The 23,113-nt window shown below is 42.8% G+C and overlaps 1 protein-coding gene across 2 annotated transcripts in view; it reads right to left on the bottom strand.

Moving 5' to 3' along the window:
* The window catches only part of CREB5 (cAMP responsive element binding protein 5), a 495,825-nt gene that overhangs the window by 300,558 nt on the left and 172,154 nt on the right, over positions 1-23,113 (bottom strand). For both annotated transcript variants that reach the window (XM_074195556.1, XM_074195557.1), the window contains exon 5: positions 22,581-22,747. In XM_074195556.1, the coding sequence (XP_074051657.1) occupies positions 22,581-22,747 (167 nt within the window). The remainder of the gene's footprint in view (positions 1-22,580; positions 22,748-23,113) is intronic.

Below are 23,113 nucleotides of genomic sequence, written 5' to 3'. Positions count from 1 at the left end.
GAGCTACATTGAGGCTAGCAGTCTACTGTGGAGGGTGCTGCTGAATCATCATCCTCATCATTCTTTCACCTGTTCACTTTTGTGGCCTGTTTAGATATGAGGACCAGAGTGGACCAGGGTCAGAAGTAGGGTTGGCCCATCACTAGTTGCCTTGAACCATTGACCTCTAAGAACTCTGCCTCCTGAACTAACTGCCTATGACATCTCAGGGGACAAAACTGACTCTTAAAACATGTTAACCCTTCATGGTTTTCTTTTCCACGATCCTTGGGGGATTAAATTTACCTTCTCAGCTCACTTCTATTAAACATTCAAGAAATAACAATGAATCCCATGACTTGACCAAAAAGCACAAATGGAGATAGCCTTTTCCCTCTTTCTATATCCCCCATCCTCCCTCTCACCCCAGCTCCTTTAAAGGATAAAAAAACCCAAAACAACCCAAAGTTGGCCACAGTTGCAATCAGCTTTAATTCATTCTTTATTGGTGCCCTGGTTCTGTGTTATTTGAGCTGGCTTAACTGTTAAGAGCGTTTCAAATGTTCACATGGTCTGCATTAGAGTACTGAATTAGAGCAAGAACAGCCCACAAAATGTAACTTGCTGAAATGCAAACCACATGAACTTGATTTCTTTGTGGTATAACTTTAATTGGGTTCAGAGGTCTCTCAGATTTACCTGTCTATCTGCTCCAAGATGGCATGATCTGATAAGGTTAACCTAAAGAGGATGCAGGATTGGAGTCACTCAGAAGATCCTGCTGCTTAGTGCTGGAGCTGGGGGCTCTGGGGAACCCTAGAGCTGGAGCCCCTTGGAGGGGACCAAGTGAAACCGGGAAATCCCAACAAGTCACCCCAAGCCACCTCTGTCTCAACCGTTCAATGTATGTCTGCTCCTATAGGCTTGGAACGAGAGCATGGGGCTCTGAGAGACAGTGAGAAGCCAATGGATCTGTTCGCTATTCTCTAATATAACTGAGCTCCAGCTCTCCATATTGAAGCACGTTTCTCCCCTTTGAAGTCTCTAAGTCCCAGTTCAACTGACCTTCTTAGTATTTCCCACATGATTGCCTATATCTCTGAGTTTGTGCTAGTTACTACCCACTGGGGACGGGGAGGATTGGGGGTGGGGATGCCCTTCCTCTCTAATTGAGCGCTTCCTTCTGTATGAGACCTTACCTGGTCCTATCTCCCCCAGGACTAGTGCTGTCATCCCCATGGTTACCTTCTGTCTGCTCTGAAAATGCTCCAAATACACCTGTATACATTCATATCTCCCTTTTCGAGGGAGAGTTTAGAATGCTAGTTCCTTGGGGTCAGGCACAAATCACTTGTTTTTGTGTCCCTAGCACTTGGCAAATAGCAGGAGCTTAATAAATGCTTATTTAATTCATTCCATTCCTACTGTCTGTGGTCTAGGAAGCCAGGAATCAAACTCAGGTCTCTGTCACCCTAATTCAGAGCAGACAGACAGAGAGGCCCTTCAGATATCTCTTTGTAATTATTCTGGTTTAATTAGCACACAATGGGATGCTTCATCTTATGTCAGGTCCCTTCCAGTTGGGACAGAATGGGGAAGAGGTCAGGCAGAAGGAGTCCTGTGGTCCTGCTTTGTGAACCCAAGATACTTCTAAATTCCTGAGCCAGCTATGGCTCTTCCGTCTTTGAGGATGGGTCATTTCCTTAGTCATATTCTTGGCTTGCTTCACAGGGGACAGATGATAGAGTCTACTTTCAGCCCCAGTAGCAAAAAGTTAGAGGGAAAAGGGTGGAAGAAGAAAGAAGGATGGAAATTGAATAAGGAGAAAGGAATTATGTAGGTGACTTGGAAGGGCTGGAAAGCAATGCAATAGGTCAGAGGTTGAATTTGGGGAAGAAAAATTGACTGAGATTTGCATGAAATGAAGTAAAACTTGATGGACATCTCCACACTTAGGCATTAGTCTGAGTCAGAAGGGGAAAAGGACACAAAACAATTAAGGATAATAGAAAAAGGCAAAGGAGGATCAGAGAGTAAATTATTAAGAGGCGGTTTCAATGAGTAAAAGGAAACTGTAGATGGCAAGGCAAGGTCAAATAAGTAAGAAAAGTAAATCAGAACAATGATCAGATAAGGAATCAAAAGATCAATGTATACCATGGAAACAATGTAAAGACTAACAGCTGTGGGGGTGGAAGGAGGGAAGCAAGATTAGGGGGAAAATTGTAAAACTCTAAATAAAATCTTTATTAAAAAAAGAAGTGATTATTGGGGGGAGCAAATTGGTGAAGCAAGTGGAAGGTTGGTACAAGGTTGTAGGAGAAGTGGAGGTGCTCATGGGGCGGTTGAGAAAAAGGAAAGGAAATTGAGGAGCACTGTGAGATAATCTGCTGTTAAAATTTTTAACCTGTAGTTGAGGTGTAAACAAAAAAGAATTGGGGGAAAGGGAAGGCTGAAAAGCTTAATCACTATAAAAAAAAGAAGAGGAAATGTTTAAGTAACTTGGGTAGAGTGTGGGAAGCTGACATTTCTGACATAGTCAAGTGACTGTTAGCTAAGTAACAATCATAGTAAGGTGCTTTCTTTCCTAGAGAAACTTGAGGGATTCAAAGAATTCATCTCCACACTTCAGATTGTGAGAAGAGTAAAAGGCTCCTTAAAGGGGAAAAAAATTGGCTCTTCAAGGAAGGAAACAAAGGTATCTGAGGTACAAGAGGCATCAGGATGTTGGAGGGAAGAACATTACCTAGGGAGAAAGGGAAAGGATAGTAAAAATAATTTAAATGCAGATTTTTTTTTTCCTGGAGATGCTTGTTCTTTCAAAGAGGAGTGAGGAGAGCCTCAACTTCTCAGCTGAGAGACTGTCCACTAAGGGGGTTATGTGGCAGCCTCGCCTCCCTGGGGTCTTGATCGTCTTTGAGAAAGGACAAACCATCATCAAGGGTTTCACTAGATTCAGTAATCAAGAATACTGAAGCAGTTGACTTGGTGACAGTGAATGAGAGGTAGGTTCACACATGCTGATTCTCAAGGCAGAAGGAATGGAGGATTGATGACCAGTGATGATGAAGGCTTGGGAAAAAAGTTGGAGACCCTAAGAGGAGAGGTGGTGTTTTTCTCACTGTCATCCACTAAAGACAAGGGATGAAAATGAGAAAAAATACTTTGAGATGTGAATAACTAGCTAAGAAGGTGGCATCTGAGAATGAAATCTGGACATCTGGGCCATAGTTTAAAATGGAGGGATGGCAGATTCCTGGTAAGAGAAAGAATACACCTAACCACAGATGGTAAGAATGTATTTGCCATCTGCCTTCCATATATAGGCAAAAGAGTGTTAAATGAAAAAGAATAGAGGGAGAAACCTGCTTATGCTCCAAGTTGAATACCAAAAAAATAGTTACAAAAATGGGGAGCAATTTTATAGAGCAAAGGCTCATTTTGGTTCAGGCTTGGGATTTCTTTGAAATAGGGATCCCCAAGATGGATACTCTTTCCACTTTATATCTCCTAACTTCAGGTCTTTTAGAATTTTTTAGCCCAGTCTCATGGTCTAGAGCTCAGTTTCCCTAAATTCCTTATTGACCTTATAGTCTTTTTCTCAAACTACCTCCAAATTGTAGAAACTCTGAGAACCATATGAATATTCATATAGAGAAAGGCAGAGAAGTAGTGTTGCCATTTTAATGCACAAAAAAGTCAGCTTTGGAGACAGGAAGACTTGGGTTAAATTTCTCCCCGATGTCTCCCGGCTGTGTATCCCTGAGAAATCTATTTAACTTTTCAGCATCCTGGGGCACCTCTGAGACATGAGAGGTTGATCTCCTATGGGGGGAGAAGGTCTCACATCAATGAGTTCCCAACACTCCAGAAATCATATTTTTGGGACCCAGAAATTGAGAATACCAAGAATGCCTCATACCTAGAGATAATAATATCAACAAAAATAATAATGGCTGGTATCTATGTAACATTTTAAAGTATGCAAAAAATGCATAGGTTATCTCATTTGAACCTCATAGAAATCCTATGGGGTAGATGCTATTCCTATGTCTTTAGGGGCTTGCTCAGGGGCATGAGCCAAATGTTTGAGATCATGTGGCTAGTAAGTGTCTGAGGCAAGATTTGAACTCAAGTCTTCCAGATTCTAATTTCATAACTTTAACACACAGGGCTATCTAGCTGCCTCTACTGTAGACCTATATGATCCATGAAAAGCCAGCATTCAAAATTAGTTATACAGCTATTCTCAACACTATTAAAGTTATAGCCCTTTACTTTCTCACTTGGGTCAATCCAACAATAGTGCAATTAGAAAAGGGGCTAAAAAGAAAGGGATGAGAAAAGAAATGAGCATACCCCTGGAGGAAATTTTTAGTGAAAGAAAAGGAGTTAATGTTTTCCATCAAAGGGCATCATCCCATTGGAGTCTTGTATGAGTTGGCTCCCTCATTTTATAACCACAGGCAAAGCTGAATTTGAAACCTGCACCGCGAACCTTAGGAAAATAAACCACATGAAACAGGCCCAAATTGAAAATATGACACAAGAGATTTCATAGGAAATTGGCCCAAATTTGGCCTTGCTCTTTGTTCACTGAAGTCCCTTATTCATTTCATGGAACTTTATATCAGAATTTTCATATGAGTCACCCTTCCCCACCCCCACCATCACACCCATAATAGCTTATTTAGTTTTGCAAACTTTGTTTTCTTAACTCCACAAGAATCCTGCTACCTTTGGCTTGCTCCTTCCATGTTCATTAACACATGTCCCCAAACTCCACAGATGACTCACAGTATTCATCTCTAGGTGAGTTAGAACTCAAGTCCCAGAATCCCAGCTGCTTCAGCAGCCGCAGCAGACACAAGATAGGCAGACACACAGATACAGGGTTTGTTTTCCCTCTGGTGGGAAGCGTTGTTCCAGGAGATGGGGGCAATGGTGAGGGGCAGATCACCATGGTCACCCTCAGGTCAACAGCTCATCCTTTCCTCTCTCCCTCCTTATTTAGACTCCTATGGAATTAGCCCCTCCCCCCCTCTCTCCCCACCTCCTAGGTGGTCACACCTTGGACCAGGCACCATCATATTATTCAAGCCCCTCTGGAAGAGGCAGGTCTGAAAGGGTTCCAATGGAACCACTTCTCTCCCACCCCAGGACCTTGGCTCTATTTCTGTGCCTGTGACTGCCGAAGACAGTGTTACCACTCCACCCCAGAGGGTGGCTGCCAGTTGGGAAGGATGGTGCCAAACCATGCAGTGGTTTTGTGGGGTGGACAAATGTCCCCCGGGGCCAAGTTGAAACTGTCACATTCTTCTCCATTTGCCGTTGACAGCCAGAATCTGAATTATGACTGGAGTTTGCATACAACCCAATCTTAGAAGTCTTATTATATTAAGATGTTGCTTTTTATTTAGCATGGAATTAAAAATAAAAATCTCAGAGGGAGGAAAGTTGAGAAATCTCCATAATGTTTGAGATTCATGACATCTCCTGCCTTCTCTTTATCAAGTCCAAGGAAAAGCTTTTCTGTTGAGTGGGATTAAAATCTACTGGCCTTTTTTCTTCTTATGATAACTCTTTTTCTTATGGAATGCATAGATTCCTGTATTTGAGACTATATACCACAGAAAGAGGCTGACTCTAAAATGGATAAGAAATATCCCTATATTCACCAGCAAAAATGGATTGCCTATTATCATTTAATAATCAATTCACAGTGCCAACAAACTGTACTGAGCTTGGGACTGGGTGTTGGGGATAGAGACAAAATATGAAAGTTCCTGTCCTCAAGAATCATACACTATCCTGCTATGTACAAGATGTTATACGAGAAGTTAGGAATTAAAAAGAAAAAATAAAATTGATTCTTGCCCTCCATGGCCTTACATGCTATTGAGAAGGTTATAATAAATATCTAGGTAAGTCTATGCAAAAGATATACCAAGGAGCTGGAGGAAGTTGTAACAATTAAAGGGATTAAAATAGGTCTGGGAGAGGGAGAAACTAAAGTTTAGTCTTGAAGAAAACTGGAAAATCTAAGTGATAGAAGAAGAAAGATGACATTCCTGGTGGGAGGTCAGTTCAATGGCAAAGGTGCAGAGGCGGGGTTGGAATGTCCTATCCAGGGAATGGGAAGAAAGGTAGTCGCACTCAATTGTGGAGTATGTGAAGGAGAGTAATACCAGGAGAGAGAAAACTTGAAAAGTTCAACTGGAGCCACATTGTGAAGGACTAAAAGTGATCATTCTTGGAATCAAGGAGAAGACATGAGAACATCTTCAACAGAGAGTGACATGGTCAACCTTAAGTTGTCAGCTAGTGGGGGGATAAATTGGCACAAAGATGAATTAAGGCAAGAGTGATGCAGATCTGAACTAGGCAAGTGGCCCTGAGGGCCCAAACAAGGGCAAGAACTTTTTCAAGGCAGAATCAAAAAGACTTGGAAGTATCCCAGATTTGGGAAAATAAAGAGTCAAGGATGACTAAAGTTACGATAGCATGTGGACCAAAGTCTCATTTTTCATTGTTGAAGATTTAAAAAAATCCAATCCAATGTCGTAGAGAGATTCCCATTTCATTAGCTCTTAATTCAGAAAATTGAAATGAATTGATTGGGATCCTCCTGGAGTTCTGTGTCATTCTCTACTCTCTGGCATCTCACTAGTCAGTCAGCTGGAGCCACCCAGAGGTGGAGGTTCTTAAGATTCTAGTCAGGGAAATCTGATTGTCTGTCACGGAGCCTCAGCTCTCTCTGCCCTGGTGAGAACAGAAACAACAAGCAACCAGAGAATTGGAAAGCATCCCTTCTTTGACTGTCCAAACCCAGTGACTTGGCCAAAAGGATGTCTTCCAGTTTCTGGTTCATTAAAAAATCCTGAGGTTTACAAAGCCACATCAACCCTTACCAGTCCCCAAACCCACCAAAGAAGCAGCCTTTGGGTCTGAATCCTGGCCAAGCCTCACCAACTTCCTTACACTTAAAAGACGGAAATACCATCAGACTCCTGGACCCTAGATTCAGAGTTTCAATAGCTCTGGAGGTGGCCTTACCTGAGTTCTTCATTTTAAGGATGAGTGAACTGAGGCCCAGAGAGAAGGGATTTGTCCAAGGTCAAACAGGGAGTAAGGGGCAGAGCCAGGATTCAATTGAGCATTCTTTCCATTTCGTTAGATTGTAAGCTCCTTGAGGTCAGGAACTGTCTTTTGCCTCTTTGTAAGCTCAGATCCTTGACACATAGGAGGCCCTTAATAAATGTTTATTGATGAGTGATTGATTGAATTCACTTAGGGTAAAGGTCTAGAAAAGTTCTGAGCTCTATGTTGGGCTGCAGAATAGACCACATGAATTAATTTATTAATTTTAGCTCCACCCCTTCTGCTCCCACATTTCACTCTGTCCAATGGCTTTAGTCCTTTCCAACATTGAAAGGAGCCCCTTGGTCTTCCCTTAGTACATTGCCAATGGCGGGCTTTATTGGATTTTTGGAGCATTTAACTTTTAGAAGTACGTAACTCTTAGATGTATAAGTTTGTGTAGTGTTTTTTTAAGTCTGTCAGGAAAGGAGACCACAGAATCCTTCCAAAAGAATTAGATAAAGCCAAAAGAACCAAAGAGCTGTGAGTCCTGTGTGTGGCTTCCTTCTTTGGAGAAATGCCTGAGCCAGTGGTCATTCGACTCTGGATCACATCCACAAAAAAAGAGAAAGGACCTGGGGGCCAAGAAATTCAGAGAAATTCAGTGGTCTAAAGAATGTGGAATGGAAAGTTTGTTGGTCAAGGCTCCCTGCCCTTTGAAGCATTCCTGCTACCATCAATGTGGCCAGGACAGGGGAAGCTTAAGGGTTGCTAAGAACCTCTGCGAGGCTGATTTAAAAAAAAAATACTCACATACACACAATCTATTGGTGATGCTGATTTAGCATTCTTTGGAAATTATAGGGAGGTTTCCAAGGACAAGTTTGTGCTTCTGGATCAAATAAACTCTCCCCTGCAGAGAAGCAAACACCACCAGATGGGGTGAGGTCTAGACTGTTGGCTACCCAGGGGTGGTTTTTGTAAATCGGGGTTTGTCATAAGGCCCAAATGAGAAAATGTAAAGCATTTCACAAAACTGACTTAGAGTGCTGTAGAATTTAATTTTTTGAGAGGCAAAGTAAATGAATAAAAAGAACACTCGACCTGGAATTGGGAAAACCTGGGTTCAAATCCTGCCTTTGAAGCATGGGGGAAGGGACACGGTCAAGGAGACTGTTCAGATTCTACTTCAGATACTTCTAAGTGTCTGCAAAATTAAAAGAGCAGAATAAATCATCACTCTTCCACTACTCTCCCCCTTCTTTCTCCCCCTTCTTCCCCTTTTCTGTCTTTGTCTCTTCTCCTTTCTTCCCCTCTTCTCTCTCTCACTCTCTCTCTCACTCTGTGTGTGTTTGTCTCTTCTCCTTTCTCTTCCTGTCCCCCATATCTCTGTCTGATTCCCTTTCTCTTTCTCTGTTTGTCTCTTCTTCCCTCCCCTCTCTGACTGTCTGTCTCTGTCTATCACTTTCTCTCTGTCTCTATCTCCATCTCTCTCTCTATGTCTTCTTCTGCCTCTGTGCTGGGTCTCTTCCTTCCTGACCAAGAGGTTACATATTTTACTTATCTCTCTTCCTCTTACTTGATCCAAGGCCAATGTAATGCCCTTCATGCCTCTGCTCCCTAGGCATAGGAGAGCCCCCTTCTCAGAAGTGGAGGATGCCAATGGGGGCTGAGTGGAGAAGCCCTCCACCCAATGTGCAGGGTCTGGCAGCCAGGTTGGAGGCTGGTGGGTGGTGATGACCTGAGTCAGCAGTTTTCCTTGCAGGTGCCCCTGCAACCCCCAGGGGTTTGACTCAGCACTCTTGTGCCACCCCCATACCAACCACCACCACCACCAAAAGGGGGAGGTGTGGGTGGAGGAGAAAAGCCAGGGCTTTCAGACACCATACCTGAGGGTGTACAGGGCCATAGCCGAGTCCACATGCCCCTGCCTGTGTTGGGGGAGCAGTCTTTGGCAGGGAACCAACTCATTCACTTAGGGAAAATCAAGGCGGAAAGAATGTCTTGTCATGATGTATTATTTCCTTGGGTTCTTTTCCCTGAGGTGTTGCCAGAAGTCTTGGGCATTGCCAGTCTCAGGCTACTGATACCCTGTTTGTGAGGCTGCCTTGTCAAACCCTACCTGAAATACACAGTCAGCCAAAGTGACCTTGGAGATGTGCTTCCGAAATCAAAGACAGAAGGAGGGACAAAGAGAAAGAAAGCAACATCTTGCTGCCTCAAGAGTCTGACAGTTTTGAAGCAAAAATAAGAAAAGATTTTTCTCTTTACCTCTGTCTGCCTCAGTTTCATCATCTGTAAAAATGGGAATAATTATAAAACCCACCGCCTAGGATGATTTTCTGTCTCTTGGAATGGGTCACAGGGTCAATAGATTTAGAGGTAGAGAGAACTTTAGAAGTCATGTTGCCAAAATCCCTTTTGCAGCTGAAGAAACTGAGGCTTAGGAAAGGTAAGTGACTTGTCCAAGATCACATAGGAGATCTGGGACTCATGACTGATGACTTCACAGTCAGTGGTGCCCTTCCCACCAAGCTACACTGCCTTTTCAGGTTGTAATTTTTCATTTCAGTGACTTACCATTTATTCAAGAATAATAACTCATATTTAAATGTTCATTTGGAGCATGAATTTAAAGCTAGAAGAAACACATGTCAGAGATCATGGGGTCTAACTCCTTTTTTACAGATGAGGAAACTGAGGCACACAGATGTTGAGTTGATTGACCACAGTCACAGAGATCTGCAGGTCTTGGATTCAGATGTCTGTCCTCCCACTGCAGTTATAAAGCTCCATCCCAGACAGGGACTTGTGAGGCATCCAGTGGTCAAACCCTAACCTCTCTCAGGTTCTCCTACCCAATTACACACACAGTATAGTTGTGAGGAGCAAGGGAGAGAATATGTGAAGTGCTTTGCAAACCTGAAGTGCCACCTAAGTGCTGGTCACCCATTATCATCTTCATCATCATCATCATCTTCAGAAGCAACAGCAAAACCATTATCATCATCATTAGCTTCATCATCTCCACTGTAATCTTCATCACCTTCATCATCATCATCATCTTCAGAAGCAACAGCAAAACCATTATCATCATCATTAGCTTCATCATCTCCACTGTAATCTTCATCACCTTCATCATCATCATCTTCATTATAATCTTTATCCCCTCATCATCATTATTTCCATCATCATCATCATTTCCATCATCATCTTCATACCTTTATTGCCTCCTTCATCCTCCTTACCACCATCATCACCACTTTCATCACATCATCTTTATTATCATCATCTTCATTATTAATGTCATTCTCTTCATCATTTTCATCATCATCACCACCATTGCTTTCATCATCATCATCATCATCCTCCTCTTACAAACGCCTTCTTCCCAACAGTCCATCAAGGTGACCAGTTATTTCACTACAGTCCCTCACAATCCTCAGTACATGGAGGTCATCAGGAGAGAGCTTGAGGCCTCTGAGAGGTTGAAAAGCTTGACCCAATGGGGGCAGCTAGCGGGTGTAGGATAGAATGCCAGCCCAGGAGCCAAGAGGATCTGAGTTCAAATCTGATCTCAGACACTTGATACTTACTAGCTATGGGACTTTGAGCAAGTCACTTAACCCCATTGCCCAACAGAAAAAAGGAAAAGAAAGAAAAGAAAAGAGGAAGGGAAAGAAAAAAGGAAGGGGAAGAAAGAAGGGAAGGAAGGGAAAGAAGGAAGGGAGGGAAGGAGGAAGGGAAGAAGGAAGACAAGGGGAAAGGAAGGGAGGAGAAGGAAGGGGAGGGAGGGGAGGGGAGGGGAGAGGAGAAGAAAGGGGGGAAGGGAAGAGGAAAGGAAAGGGGGAAAAGGAGAGGAAAGGGAAAAGGGAAAAGGAAAGTTTGACCCAAACTACTCAGTCAAGATGTTTCTGAAGTTGGGACTTAAATGCTGATCCCCTTGGATATCAGACCAACAGTGAAATGTTGTCACTCTGCACTGGTTAAGGAGATACCTATGAAATCATGGGTCCTTCACAATAAACAACAATGAATAAACATATAATAAGGCTTCAAAATTCCATTCATTCCTCACAATTACTCTATGAAGAAATGAGGGAGAGGAAGAACAAACATTAAGAGTCTACTATGTACCAGACACCAATGCCACTTTTTACAAATATAATCTCATGTGGTTCTTACAATAACCCTGAGAGTTGGTGCAGTATTATCTTCATTTTGCAGATAAGGAAACTGAGGCCCAGTGATTTGCTCTGGGATTACCCAACTTTAAAGTATCAGAGTCAGGAATTGAAACCAAGTTTCCTGACTCCATGAGCCATGTTCTCTCCTCAGTACCAAGTTCCTTCATACTGGACTTGCCCACAGATCACTGGCATTCTCAGGTTAAAGGTAATTATTGACCCAGTTTACAGATAGAAAAACCAAGGCTCTCAGAGTTCACTCTTTATACAGCTGGGAAGCTTCTCCATCCTGAACATCTTCAGCACCACCCCTCCTAGTCAGAGTCAAGTCCTGGGGTGAAGCTCCCTCTGATTCTGCTCTTGCTGTTTTTGAATGTCAATTAATTCAGTCCAAATTAACAAATATTTATTTTGATCCTCCAAGGTTCAAGCACCACACCAGGGGCCCAAGATAAAGCTTAAGCAAAGAAAAGAAATGTGACTGCAAGAAAAAAAGGAAGAAAAAGAAAAAAGTAAACTGACTCATAACTGCGGTTGAGCAAGAAGTAAAGAATGCTCCCAAAGCATCAGATATTTCTGGATGAGAGTGAGGAAGCTGAGGAAAGCCCACTTCTTTGACACTTTGGGGTCTGAAAAATGTCTGCCATATGTTAGTTAAGTCATTTGATTCCCACAACAACCCTTTGAAGGAGACATTATTATCCCTACTTTAAAGATAAGCAAGCTTGAGTTTGAGAGACAAATAAGTGCTGTACACAGGGACACACAGAAAATAAGTGACTGAGGCAAAATTCAAACTCAGGTCCTCTGGTTCCACGAGCAGTATTCTATCCTTTATGCCTACTTCCCTTCTCTTACTAGACTGTTTGGGTAGAATGCTGCACACATTGCCAGATGTGGTCACCATCTCAGTTGTTTGGACTTAACTGTTTTTTCTTTAGTACAAAAGAGGGTTTAAATGACCAAAGAGATGAGATTGGGTGGGGAAGGGGACCCGGAGGCAAGTCATTGGACCTCGAGGACAAATAATAGTACTGATCAAATGAGATTATATGTGTAAGGAGCTTATTACAGTACCTGGTATAGGGTAGGTGCTTAATAATACCCAGAAATAACTATGATGCCAGAAAAAGATATCAATAAAATTTAATTTTTAAAAGTTTCCAGGACAAGCACACTGAATCATAATTTATCTTTTTTTTCATTCCATCTGAAAGTCTACTGGCATGAGAATGCACAACTTCCAGCAAAGGCAGGGCAGAGCTCGGGGAGGCAGCAGCTTAGTCTGCTGTCTTGGGAGGAGAACCGACGAACCTCCTAATCAATCCCCCCCTCCGCATTTTGTCACTAACAGTTATTAGGGTCCTACTATGCATCAGGTGCTTCCTTAAGCACTGAGGACAATGAAAATTATGTAGCACCTTGGATCCAGATGCAGGGCTGGCAGCTGCCTGAGGCTTCAGGCAGGGCAGCCCACATTTCATGAGCTCTTTGCCCAAGGTCTCACACAAACAAACATGTTTGTGCACCGAAACTGGGCAAAAGACCGACCTTCCTCAGCACTTCCAGTGGGTGGCTAAGAACCATCTAAAACAATGAGTAAATCAATCACCAAGTATTTATCCAACACCTACTGTGCGTCTGGCTCCATGTTCAGTTCTGGCACATTGGAGACTCGGCTGATCTAGTAAGATTCTTTGTCACTCCCATTTTAGAGATAAAGAAACTGAGGGCCAGAAGGCATCAAGGTGGGGAGGGGAATGGCCAATCTCAAGGTCACATGACCAGGAACGGGACAAAACTGGGATTTGGGCAATCTCAGTCCTTTATAGAATAAACACCAAACTTTTCACTTTTCTTCTACTTAACACACATTGAGCAGAGTTCCCTCATGTCATAGTCCCTTAATCACCAAATGTGAGCATGGAAGAAGCCACCAACTGAAAAAACAGAGACAACTCTAGAGGATGGCTAACCAGCCTGGAGTTAGCCCATTCAGTGGAACTGCTTCCATAAGGGTGGGGGCACTGCTACCTACCTATATCTCCTTCTTTGTTAGGGATATGTCTCCCGTGTGGGAAAGCCTCTGTTACAGAGGTTTAAATTCAAAACAATTCTCTATGACCAAGGAGAATTAGTCAATTTAAGATGCTGGCAAGGCCAAGGAAGCAACCTTGATCCAGAGGAAACAGGGATGGGGACTTACTACCATTGTATTGGAAGAGACTTAGAATGATCCTTTCATCCTGTAAATGGGGTAAGAGAAGCCAAGGGAAGTCATGGAACTTATCCAAGATCATATAGGAGACTTTGGACACTGAGACTAGTGCTAGCCTCTATCTACTTAGAAAGACAGATAGATGGATGATAGATATGATAGAAAGAGATAAAGGTAGGTGGGGAGGGAGGGAGGGAGGGAGAGAGAGAGAGAGAAAGAGAGAGAGGGAGGGAGGGAGGGAGGAAAAATATAAAGAGAAAGAGAGAAGGAGAAGGATGAAAAGGAGGGAGACAGAAATCATTTATTAACCAATTACTATGTGCTAATCACTGTGCTAAGATCTAGAAATAGAAATATAAGCAAACAAGACAGGCCCTACTCTAAAGGAGTTAACATGTATTGGGGGAAATGAAGGGAAAATGGAAGGGGGGAAAAGGGAAGGGCAAGAGTGAAGAAGAGGAGATAGAGAGGACATATGGGGAAGAAATGGAACCAGTACCAAAGTAACATTGACTTGAATTCTTCATGATGTCCTGGTGATGGACAGAACCAAGTGAACAATGCCTACGATGTCTATAAAAATATAAGTGAAAAGAACACTAAAACCAATAACAGTCCTAGGGAGCAGATAATGACATCTATCTTCCTACCTTCAGCTGAGAGATGGGGAGTTCCCAGGGCAGAATGACATGCATTATCAAACTAGATCACTGTATCTGATGCTTAATTATTTTTCTTGGTTTTAAATCAGAGAGAATTCCATTTGAGGGAGGGAATATTTCTAGAAATGACTTACACATACACATACACACACAAAACATAAATAACATTTTCAATCAAGAAAAGACCCAAGACTTATTAAAAATGCTAATAACTAGCTAGAGTATTAAGATTTGCAAAGTGGGGGGATGGCTTGATGCACTGGCCCTGGAGTCAGGAGCACTTGAATTCAAATCCAGCCTCAGACGCCAGTATTTGAATCCATGTTTCTAATGGTTCCAAGTCCATGGTCCTTTCCACGGTCCTACCCTACCTCTTATCATAAGCAAAGACTTTTAGAGGAATGTATATTAAACCTTGCAAATATACTTCTGGAACTCAGAGCATAGAAAACAAAACAAAATGATTTTCCCTGATAAACCTCAATTGATCCCACCCACCCTCTATTATGACTAATGTGGCCCAATGGAAAAAGTCCTGGATTTGGAATCCAAGAATGTGAATTCTAATCTCGTTTCTGCGATTAACTCGACATGTGATGCTCACTAAGTCACTTGGGTCTCATGGCCCCAACCCTCTCTGGGCCAAGGTACCTCTGAGGTTCCTACCAGTTTCAAATCTGGTTCAACTTGTCCTGCTCTACAATCACCAACCTAAGGAAATTAAACATTTTCCTCTGGAAAACAAAGGTCACACGGCTAATTCTCTTCCCAAAGCAGAGAGAAAAGGGAGGTAGAAGAGACACAATCCCTTCCCCATTGGCCTTGACACACAACTATTCATCTTTCTATTTAATCCATATTCTCTTCGCTATGTGAGAGAGATGGTGACTGGGATCTGGATTTTTCCATGTCTACATGGGGCAATCCATTGGCCACAGAAAGCAGTAAAGAGGAACCGTGTCCATTGCCTATTGGTTCTGGAAAAGAAAAAGGAGGTACCAGAAGTCATCTTTGAGATTCTAGCTAAGTGTGTGGAATAAAGTTGTCCATTCACTAGAGCATATCTCAAATGGTGTGCTCTCAGGAGAGAAGTGTGATGTGGGGGGTTAAATACTAAGTTTGGGTTCAGGAGCTACCCCAGTTTGAATCCTGTCTCTGATACTCGGTAGCTGTGGGTTTTTGTCACTTCAGCTTCCTCAACAGTAGAATATAGAAAGTGAATCAGATACAACATATCACGGAGGGGGAAAGGCAGCCTGGAAGTCAGGAACAGCTGGGTTCAAGTTAAGTCTCTGAGCTTGGGGAAGACCCAAAGATTCTCAGAATTATGTTCCAGGGTCTATATCAGTGAAGGGAATGGAAGTCTTCCTGCTGATGAAGTCCTAGGTCCAGGACAATGCTTTCATCATCCCCCCTCCCCCAAGGTGGATTTTGAACCCGAAGTCAACCCCAAATTCAAGGAGAACAACCTTCTTAAAGATCAAGGAGCTGAAATGTGGGGCAGTTTCAAGGGACAATCAGCTGGAGATGCTCCCTGCCTCAGAAGAAGGTTGCAAACAACTATTCTAGAAGATTCCTTTATCCAGCATGTCCCCAAAGTCTTCATGAAGGGTTTAAGAACTGCACTAAGATTTTTGGGACAGCCTATTTTTTTTCTCCTAAACTTTGGAAAGTGCTATTAAAGACTCTCAGAGCTAGAATGGACCTCGGTGGTCTTCAAGTCCGACCCACTAGTGGCCAGGAATCCCCTCTGAACATGTACATTATGCCATGCTCCCTCCTAGGATCATCCTTGAGATCACTTTGGTCATTTCCCGTTTCCTGCGTCTCAAGGTCTGAGCTCCAGAACCACAATGGTTTCTGCCATTTCTGGATGCCCAGCCAAAGACCACGCCTTTCACCACACCCCTGTCATCTGGCCTAAAAGCTCTGCTCCCTTACAACTCTGGGATGTTAAGAGGCATTATATTTCAACGGGCCTCGGTACTTAAAGGTTTTGTTCCACACATAAAAAATCTGCAAGCCAAGTGCCTGTTAGGCCTCTTCTCCAAGGTAATTTCTCAGCGCCTTTGCATGGGGATTTAACGGGAGCCATATGGCCCAATCCCCGGACCCTCCTCTCAAACATCCCCCTGATGAGATCTCATAAATGTTCTCAGGGCTGTGAAATATCCAGCAACGTTCTAACAATAAAACCATGCTCTCGGCCAGGATATTCTGTCAAACACAAAGCAGGAAACAATGGCTCCTGGTCTCAATTACTCAGGATGGTTTCCAAGTGGTCTTGGCTAGGAGAGCTGGGCCAGGGACGGGAGGCCTGATCCTCACCATTGGCTGGTTGGCAGGTGGGGAAGTGGGCTCTTGTTGTGTCCTTTAATGTAAACCACCATCTCTCCATGTGGGCTATTATGGTGAACATGATCCCTTATATTTTCCTTCTTTGGATAGCAAGCCAATTTTTAAGATCTGAATTCAAATTTTGATTCTGGCAGTGTTAGGTTCCTTCTTGATAAAACGAGACTGTAGGACCAGGTGACTTCAAAAATATTTTCCAGCACAAAGTCTGAGGAAGATTGACTCAAAAATTATGGAACCCTTCTCATAGGGTGACTGGGCATGGGACAAAGGAGAAAAGACTTTAAATTTCTCAAAACCACTTCATGTAACATGGGCCAAATAGAATGCAAACTCCTGAGGGGAGGGGAGAGGATCGGTTTGGCTTGGTTTGGATTGTTTTGGTTTTGTCTTTGATTTATCATTCTTTGGTATTGGTTTGTAATAGGTTCATAACCCATGATTGCTGATTTGGAATTATTTTTGTTAATATAAATAATTGCCTGATAATGTCTACATCATAGATGGAAACTTTAGAAGATTTCCAAGCAGGCTTCATGCATATATCCTATAGGATCAATTTTTAGACTCCAAAATCATGATGATGATGATATTAATAATAATAATAATAATAAAATGATGATGATAACCACTAACATTTATATAACAATTTGAGGCTTCTATATTACAGATATAATATAGCATATATTGTATAATATAGTATAATATATTCTATATATTATTTCTTTATATTTTTATTTGTCCCTCAGGATAACCCTGGGAGGCAAACATTGTTACTATCTAGATTTTACAGATAAAGAAACTGTCTCGCAGAATCTAAGTGACTTCCAAGGTCTGAGACAGAATTCTAATTGGTCTTCCTGATGCTAAGTCAAGTATTCTATTCATCATACTGCCTAGCTGCCTCAGTTTCCATGAAATTACCTTGGTAATCCAATGCCTTTTAAAAACCCATCTAGTCTGGGACAGGCTCTCTGCATGCTATGTTCTCCTACTACTTGGCTTCAATGTGGATCAAGAGAATGATTCCTCCAACACTGACTTCAGGGGTTCATTTTTGCCAACTCTCCTGGAGAAATGGACAAGGGAAAGCAAAGTCTTGAACCCAACACCTCCCTTGGGTGCAAGTACAAGTTGAGGGTGGGGAAGGTTCCGAATGGAATCTCTGTTAAGGACTGAAATGAGAGATCCTCAAAACCAAAGAATCTTTAGGGAGTTTCTACTGTGCTCTTCATCTCCCTGGCAGGGTCCCACTTCTATGATCCTCTCTGAAGGTCCTGGGTTTTCTTCACTGCTCTATCAAAGAAGCACCAGATCTCAGCTCCATTTGCTCATTCAGCTTCAAAAGCATGGACAAAACCATTTCTGAGAAATCCAGGCTCCCTACTCGGCCTGGATGGCCATCTCCCAAGAAACCAGTAACTGCTAGGCAAAAGTGGCAAGGCCATCTCTCTGGACACTTACTGCCACCTACATAACCAGCCATAATCTCCAAGTGATGAGGACAGATCAGGTGTCAGAGCCTCGTATTCTGACATGGCCACCAATTCAACTGGCCATTTGCTACCATGATTGGTGAGAGACCCAAGGGATCATATGAAGACAATTCACCTTACAAGCAGCTCAATGCCAACCAATTGCATAGTGACCACTGAAAAACATGGTATACTAGGAAAACCCAGTGTCAAGCAATTGTTCAATGGCCACTAGAAAGACACAGAAAAAGATCTCTGTATTTTGACATTTGGAGACAGTTGGTACAGTTAGATAACATCCTGGACTTGGAGTCAGAAAAACTTGAGTTCAAATTTAACCTCACACACTTTTATAGGCTGTGTGACCCTGGGCAAGTCACTGAAATCTCTCAGCTTCCTTATCTATTAAATGGGGTAAGACTAGCACCTACTTTTCAAGGCTGTAATGAAGATAATATTTGTAGCACTTGCTTATCATTTATAACATGTAATAGCTACTATATAAATTTCAGCTAAATAATTATTTTATAACATCAAATTATTATATATAATATAAATATATCCATATATTATACAATAAAATGGCATACTTATATGTAAATATATAACATAATATGAAATATAATCAATATAATTATATGATATAGTTAATATTATACATAATTATATGTTATTAAATCATGTAAAGCATAATATTATAATGAATATAATAATATTATTAAAGATTATTTTTATTATCATTATTATAACCACTAACTTGCCTGAGCAGTAGGTATGGAAGGAGAGAGAGAAAATGATAAGCTACTACTCCACCTTCCTTTCATGCCTCCTCTGACAAGATCCAAACAATGAGCCAGGCCTTGAGTGACCATCGATCACACAGGTGATAAATAACAAAGTGAAAAGTGGAATCCAGGTTCTCAAATCCTGGTTTAGAGTTGACCTGGTCTCATGTGTTCATTTTATTTTACTTTTTAAAAAATTTTATTTTATGTTTTGTTTTCATTTTATTTTATTCACTCATTCATTTCTCGTGGGTTTGTGACCGGCGCCCTCTTTCCAGACCCTTTTCTCCCCCACGGCTCCTAGTTCCTCTTGTCCATCTGTGGCACCACTCCCCCAACCCTGTGCCACCAATCAGCCAAAGGCACCATTTTTGGCACCAGAGCGAACACAAGTACTTACTAGTTGGAGGACGCCTCCCACACTCCACAGCTATTTCTCAGTCTTATTCTAGACTGACTAACCACATAACTATAGCTAGGATATTTATACCAGTCTGCAAGTTTGGGTTGGGGAGAAGATAGCTGCCTGCTCTGTACTGGGCCAGAGAGGAAGATGGCGGCTGCAGAAGTGCCGGGTGGGAGCCAGGTCCCGGGGCTTCTCTGCCCATTAGGACTACAACTTTCTGCCTTGGGGCTGGCTTGGCTCAGCGCCCGTTCGGTAGCCATGTTCATCCAAAGCCTGTGAACGATGGCTCCGCTCTGCCCCAGAAAGCCTCCCCCTGTACCCACGTCCATCACGCTTTCCAGGCCCTCCCTCAATATCTCCTCTCTCTTTTAAGTCTCCCCAAATCCTCCTAGAAAAGGGAAGAAATGGTAGAGCAGGGGAGACCCCAAAGTCAGAGGCTTGGCAGGAATACCTGGGGGTGGGGCACTGGGGGAGGTAGAGAACAAAGGGAGACGAGCTCCGACCCCGACTCCCAGCTGTACCCACGCCCCTCTGCTGCAGCAGTGAGCTGTGCGTGGGCACAGGTGGATGCCAGGCTCCGTGGCTGGATCACAACTCCGAGTCTTGGGCCTGAATGGAGACTTTCATTGCTGTTTGCTGTTTTTGTTGGCTGGTTGCCATTGCAAACATTTGCAGGTGGCTTGGCCAGATTTTGACACTTGAATATTTGAGGTTGTGATAAAAATCAGAATATTACTACAATATGGGTTCTGTGCAGTCTTACAAAAAAAATAAAATAAAAAAAGCTATCTGCAGTTTCAAATGCTCATTTCAAGACACAGTCTCCAGAGGAAACTCATGTTTTAAAATAAGTACTCATTTCCTTTTTGCTGGGGGAAATAAAGAAGGGAAAGTCATCCCCATAGTTTTGGGGTTTTTTTTAAAACCACTTAGATCTCAATTTTGAATCCATTGGTGAAATGAGTTGTGTTACTCCTTCTGGAGCCCCAGTGGTCATTCCGGTCAGATTTGGGGACAGGTCAAGCAAAGATAAAGGGTGTTTCCCTTGGAGTCCACACCTTAGACTCTGAAAGGTACAGCCTGAAAAAAGAAGGGCTTCCATCCATCCAGGCCTGGCCTTGGAGGGCCCCATTCTGAACGGGCATCCCCCTCCACTCCAGAGCCCACTGCTGGCCATTCAAAGAGCAGGCCCATCCTTAGCCTAAGTGGCTCTAGTTATGCAGTTCCAATAGCTGAGGGCCTCTAGGGGGTGTTGGGGGTGCTTAGCAGGAGACCTGGGGGGGGTGGGGAGTGGGGCATAAGAATGTCAGTAAAAATGCTTGTAAACTCTAACACAATTTACATTTCTTTTCTTTCCCCCCCTGGAAGGAAAAATAAAATAATTATAATTACCCAACAAAACACTGACTTGTTTCTCCCTAGGCCCAGCTACTATGGGGAAATAGTCACTTGAGATGGAGGCGTTTGCCTGTCTTTAATGAGCCCACCCCACCCTGGGAGGATTACAGGTTCTTGCCTTGGCTCCCAAAGCTTTTATGGGAGAAAAGACATCTTTAACAGGAGAAGTATTTGCTCATTCGGCCTTGTGGCCTCTCCAAACAAAGCCAAGCATTCAGCTGGACAGTCTCATTTTCTGAATCCTAAATGGAAACTCCAGGGTACCCATGGCCAATGGGTGGGTAGTCATTAACTCTGGTACTTTGGTTTGTTATGGCAAGTCTTCTCTCACGAGTCACAACATATTCGTATGGACTAACAGATGCCAGGGACAAGGGCTTACCCTCCCAGGATGTTTTCCTAATAAAGAGAAATGTGGGGTTGTTCCCCCATGCAGAGGGATCACCTTAGAAACATCTAGGGATGGGGGGCCACTGGGGAGGATGAAGCCCCTGCTCTCTATTCAGCAAATCTGCCTCATCTAGTCTAGTCTCATCATACCATCTTACCCAGAGGGTTTTAATAAATAGCAGTAGTCCATTCTCCAAAAGTAGTAAAGTAAACTGACAGCCTTGGAATTTTATGGGTATATGTGCTTTTATTCCTAAGAATGGAAGAGTAACTATGGCTCGGATGGGACCAATGCTCCATAGAAACTGTATGAAGTCTGATCTGGCTTTCCCCCCCAAACCCAGGTGCTATAGAGGAGACCATGACCCTGAGGTGTTGAGCATGGGAGTAACTATTTGTACTATTGGGTCTTATTATATATACAAAGTAAATTCTAAAGCAAAACAAAACAAAAATTCAAGGACCTTTAAATCTCTTAACCTACGATTCCTAAACTATGAATTGTTTTCTGTTCCTCTCCAAATGGGATAGGACAAGATTATTACCTCCATTCCACAGAATGAAAAACTGAAGCAACAAGAGGTTAAATTGACTGCTTCAAAATCAAATGCCAAGGATTGTGGATCAGCTGATGAGTGAGGGTATGCAGGCCCTGGGGAGTGGGTAAGAGGGTAGGTAAGTCTAGAGATGGGAAAGATGCAGAGGCCTTAGATGAGGCAGAATCAGGACAAGGGCAGAGAGTACAATGGGCTATATGACTTAGGATCCAAAGGCAGGCCCAGCATCCCAAAGACCTTCGTTCATGCTACTCCAAGGGGTGAGATGCCACAAAATCACAACACAACACAATTCACACAACACAATCTATGGCAAGTCAATGTGAAAACTGAGACTGAAATCAAAATCTCCTCCATCCCAATCCAATAAGTTTAATCATTTCACTGTATCACCCCCAATATATCATTGGCTAGGAAAATGAGTCAATGTTATCCCAGCCCTTTCAAAATGGCCTCTTAACATCTTACAGTCAATAGAGCTCCTCCCAAGCTTATTGAGTCTCATGAGGCTCCAACCTCTACATCACCCTATACTATTTTTTAAAAGTATTTCAGGATTCCCCAACTGTTGAGAAAGCTAAGAGATCTTTTTGATCTCTCACTTTGTCTCTCTCCATTTCCCAAAGGATGGAGTTCTCAGGTTCTCTACCATCCTAAAGATAGGAAGTTGAGATAGGAAGTTTTAACTGTAAGACCAGGAGATCTGGGACCCTCCCAAACAGCAGCTGGATATGGATAGGAAAGTTGTATGGGTACCATTATACCCCCAACACTCAGTTTTCTGGAGTACTGACTCTCTGGCCTCTGTAAATTTCTCTGAGATCTTAGAAAAACAGTTTCTCTAATTTCTTATAAAATTATAAAACTAATTTCTTATAAAATTCAGAAATACATATGATATTGACAAAAAGCATTGCTTTATTATCAGTCCCTTGCTTGGCAATATCTCTCTGTGATCAAAACAGTTTTAATTTTCTCCCAGAATAGATCAAAACTTCAGTCAGGGGCTGCCCTGGGCAATGAAGACCCTAAGGATTTACCCCGTTTCATGAAGACACACATGGAGTCAACCTCCAAGCTCTCCTTACCCGATCTGACGGTTTGTGGAAGGGGCCTGCGTGATCACCGAGCTGGACTGGGGGGAGGGCATGGCCTGCTGAATCACAACGCTGGTGTCGTGGTTGGGCATCCGTGTGGTGCCCAGCTGATGAGGCCCTGGCATCGCTCCGCCAACTGCATTGTGCATTGAAATAGTCTGCCCAGAGAAGGAGGGGAAGAGGGAGGGAAATCAATATTTCATTCTGTGTTCATGGTCTCCAAGTCCAAAAGTATTATTGGTACCTGGCAAAACTCGAGTCAATACATCTTATAAGCACTACCTTTTGGGACAGAATAAAGGTTAACTGGTTTCATTGACAGTAGGAAACATATGGAAAATACCTGGAAGTTTGTTGATCACTTTGTCACCACACTGACATGAGATTTATATTAGACATCTAGTCCACATGTCTCTGACCTGGCATGATAAATACCCCATTGGAAAGTGAGGTTTTATGGCGAGCTCCCAGCTCTATGATTTAATGGGTTGGCCAATCCATCGACCCTGCGGCTGGCTTTGAAT

This window comes from Macrotis lagotis, chromosome 7 (assembly GCF_037893015.1).
Source record: "Macrotis lagotis isolate mMagLag1 chromosome 7, bilby.v1.9.chrom.fasta, whole genome shotgun sequence".
NCBI classification, from domain to species: domain Eukaryota; kingdom Metazoa; phylum Chordata; class Mammalia; order Peramelemorphia; family Peramelidae; genus Macrotis; species Macrotis lagotis.
This window is presented reverse-complemented; position numbering and strand designations above follow the sequence as displayed.